The sequence below is a fragment of the Lactuca sativa genome, chromosome 3 (genome assembly GCF_002870075.4).
Source record: "Lactuca sativa cultivar Salinas chromosome 3, Lsat_Salinas_v11, whole genome shotgun sequence".
Lineage (NCBI taxonomy): Eukaryota > Viridiplantae > Streptophyta > Magnoliopsida > Asterales > Asteraceae > Lactuca > Lactuca sativa.
Window position 1 is genome coordinate 4009314 of NC_056625.2, and position 3856 is coordinate 4013169.

Sequence of the window (3856 nt, forward strand, 5' to 3'; positions counted from 1 at the left end):
ATGAGTAGACTCCCCGCAAAGCAGGATAGTAACTTTCAAGTATAAGCTAAATGAAAAAGCCATGAGACAGTACAGTCCCACATTTACAAAATTAAGCCCTTCATGAGTCATATCTCAATTCATCGAAACGGAAACATGATCGATTTATTTATTATCTCATAAAATAAGGTATCATAGTTTACTAATTCATTGAAACTAAGAAAACGTCGATTAATTCCTATGTCATCCATACGTACCATACCATTAGTCCATTATATATGCCATGTGCAAAAATCTTCAAATGATGTAGTTTTGTCTTCTTTGTACACAGAAAAACCTTTTTCTTCATCTTTCTCATATTTAACATATCATTTGATAAAAAAAAACAAAAGATATAGAAATGCAAGTTTGACATATTTTTAGCTTCAACTAGCATGCATTAATTTCAAATCACTAACATGGTCAACTCTAGAATAAAAAACCAAAACAAATGGCCCTCATTTTATGGACATTAATGTTTGCTATATCTGGAAAAAAGTGTTAACATAACCACATCTCAAAGAAACATTAAATTAAAAGAACAACTAAGTATAAGCAACGTCACCGCCGGCGCCGGCAGACAGATGAGCCAATCTACCACCTGTGCTGCACCAGAAGGGATCAGCTTGATGCTATTCTTCTTAAGCTTTTCGCCTGTGAATTCATCAACCTCCACATCTATCCCCACAACCACCGACCGCTTCCATTGCGCAATAGACTTGAACTTAACCCTGCCAACCAAATCCACCCTCATTACCATCACACTCCCACCACCAGGCTGCACCATCATTCCACCCGTCATCACCGTGTCACGGAAGTGCTTTTCCTTGTGATGGTCTTGATGAAATCCACGTAAAGTGTACACAGCTAAGGGGATACTACTATTGGTGGTTTTGTTTGGGAAGTAAGAAAAAGTAAGATTCATTGGACGATAATACAATCCCACCGGATTGTGGTTGTAAAGCTTAAGATCAAAGTAGATGGTGGTGTTCTTGGTTGTGGGGGTGGCTGTGGTGTTTCCGGTAGCGGTGTTGTTAAGGGTATTAACATAGAACTCTTCTATGGAAATTGAGGGAATTTTCCGATGTAGACTTTGTATGAACAATATAAGCAACACCGAAGATATCGTGATATAAATCATGATCTTAAGATTTTCAAGACATAACCCGTGGGCCATTTTGCTCTCTAGAGAATAGAAATCGAAACTGGTTATGGTTCTTGTTAAATGTATTTCATGTTTGGAAGTTGTAAGTTTAATATGAAATTATGTTGTTGCAGAGGGGGTGGAATAAGAAAATCAAAGTAACCATGTGGAAGACATGTTTTGTTATTCTTAAAACACATCACCGCAAAATCTTACTGGACATGTTCTCCTTTCAAATTTAATTATGTACTTCTTTTAGATATCAGTTTAATAATTTACTTGATAATCATTAAGAAATAAGATTAATTAATTAAACATAATCTTTCTTTTGTTCTTTTAAGGAAAACTATAATACAATCTTGATAAACCAACAAAATATAGAGTTGTTAAACTCCGAGTTTATTAAAAAAATTAAATATAAAGGTTTAGAAGCTTATATTTATAAAAAATAAAAAATAAAAAAAATATTAAATTATTAAAATTGAAATATTTATTTCTATTTAAAACTTAAATAAATAAACAAAAAAATTAATTGGGTTTAAATTTAGGGATTTTAAAATTAAAAAGAAAGTTATATTAATGAAATTGAGATACATTTATTACAATTGTTAAATTTAAATATTATGTGTAATTTAATAAAATGGAAATAAACCATAAAATGTCATGTGGAGAAAAATTAATTTAAAAGAACCACAATATGACATGTAACACAAAAATGAGAATGTCACATGTGGTATAAAAATGATTTTTATTTATTTGAATATATATATATATATATATATATATATATATATATATATATATATATATATATATATAATTTTTTAATAACTAAAATATGAAATTAAATTGTAACTGATTTTATTAGCAACCAAAGAAACCGAAATACATGGAGAGGCCTAAAGGCTTGGCTGTATCTAGATATTGAAGCTGAAAAGTAGATAATCATTAAAATATGTATACATATGAGTATACAAAACCCTTATCTACATATAATAGGTAAATTGTTTTGGGTTTAAGCATTTCAACAAACGATAAACGATTTCACACACAGACTAATAAATGCAAACAAATATAAGAACACAATATTTAGCGTGGTTCACACAATCAGAATGACCGCTGCGTCTACGGACGAATACGAGAAAGAAAGATAGAGAGAGAAACGGGGGATAGAGAGAGATAGAGAGAGGTAAAGAGATTGTATTGATTATGTCGAATAGCTTATTACAAAAATTCAAGTGATATATTTTACTAGTAAGTTGAACTAAAATTTGCCGATAAGGTTAATCCCTGAAAAACTAACGAACTTGTACTAAGAAACGTTTTAGTGTGGTATATGATATACGAATTAGCCTACAAAAAAATTCTTCCCGAGGTGGCTCCCCATGTATCCACGTCCATTCTTTCGGCAGCGGGACCCCATGCTTGGTTTGCCTAGCTACTATAGGTTAAAGGGTGAATTAATCACCACATGTAACATCCTGTTTCGGATCGTCTATGATTAGGGTTCGTGGGCTGCAACCTGGGCATGAGGAAGCCTCGGGGCTGTGATGAGTTGCTAGAAGCGTAGGGCTTCTCGTCACCTTTTTGTGGATATGAGGTTCATTTGAAACGGAGTTATATCGAGGAAAATATGGAAGTTTGAAGTTTTGGTAGGATAAGTCTGTGTACGCTTAGCGTATTCATGTGCGTGACTTTTAAGAGGAGCCACCTAATACGCTGGGCGTACTAGGCACGAAGTGAAAACCCTAAATGGGGGGTGTCCCTATATAAAGAATAAGATGGTCTCATTCCTGGCCACCATCCTCAGACAATCAACCCTCTCAAACCCTAAATATTCGTCCATTGAGCTTTTGTGTCCAATTGTGATCTATTGAGTGATCTTGTGTTTCTTTGGAGTAAAGAAGGAGCCTTGAAGAAGAAGAAGGAGTGGGATTCCAAGCTTTGGATCTGAGCTTATCTAAGTTGGAAGCTTCATGTTGAGGTATAAAGCTCAAAGCTTTCTTACTCTTTTGATTTGTGCATCATTTTAGTGTATTTTAGGGTTTTAGTTCCAAAGTTGGAGACTTTAGGAGACATTGAGCTCCAGAGTTTGTTATCAGCTCCTTTGAGTATCTTAAGTGGTGTAGAGTCATAAAAATCGAGACTTGGACGTTTGACTCAACCCATGCATCATATATGAGCATTTTGAGATAAGAGAGTGAGAGTTTTGGGTGTTTGTGACTTTATCAGCCATGCAAAGGCTTAAAGTCATAGACTTTATGGAGTAAGAGCCTCTAGTGAGTCTAGATCTGTGATATGAGCTAAGGTCTTAACAGGTTAAAACCAAGAAAGTGAGAAAAGCCATATTGGACGTACGCTGAGCATAATCCTAGTACGCCCCGCATACTGGGTTGGTGTCCCCGATCAGATTTCGTGCATGCTTCTGTACGTTGAGCGTACCAAGGAAGGTACGCCCCACGTAACCTCGTTGTGGGCTTTTTGGGCTAAATCTTATATTGGGCCTGGATCTTTGGGCTTGTGTACTAGAGATTTTGAGTAGAGAAATATTATATATATGCCTTGGGCCCTTGTGTTGGGCTTGTCACTTGGACTTAAGAGTTGGGCCTCGGGATAGCCCATTCATTATTGGGCCTTGGTGGGCCTAATGAGTTTTAGGTTTTTGATGGGCTAGTTAGTAGACTACCTTTAGAC

General features: G+C 35.3%; 1 protein-coding gene across 1 annotated transcript; it reads right to left on the reverse strand.

Moving 5' to 3' along the window:
• Nucleotides 1-395: 395 nt before the first annotated feature.
• LOC111877681 (uncharacterized) lies at nt 396-1223 on the reverse strand. Its single transcript, XM_023874196.3, has one exon. The coding sequence runs from the start codon at nt 1193-1195 to the stop codon at nt 536-538; it is 660 nt and encodes a 219-aa protein (XP_023729964.1). The 5' UTR covers nt 1196-1223; the 3' UTR covers nt 396-535.
• Nucleotides 1224-3856: the final 2633 nt, after the last annotated feature.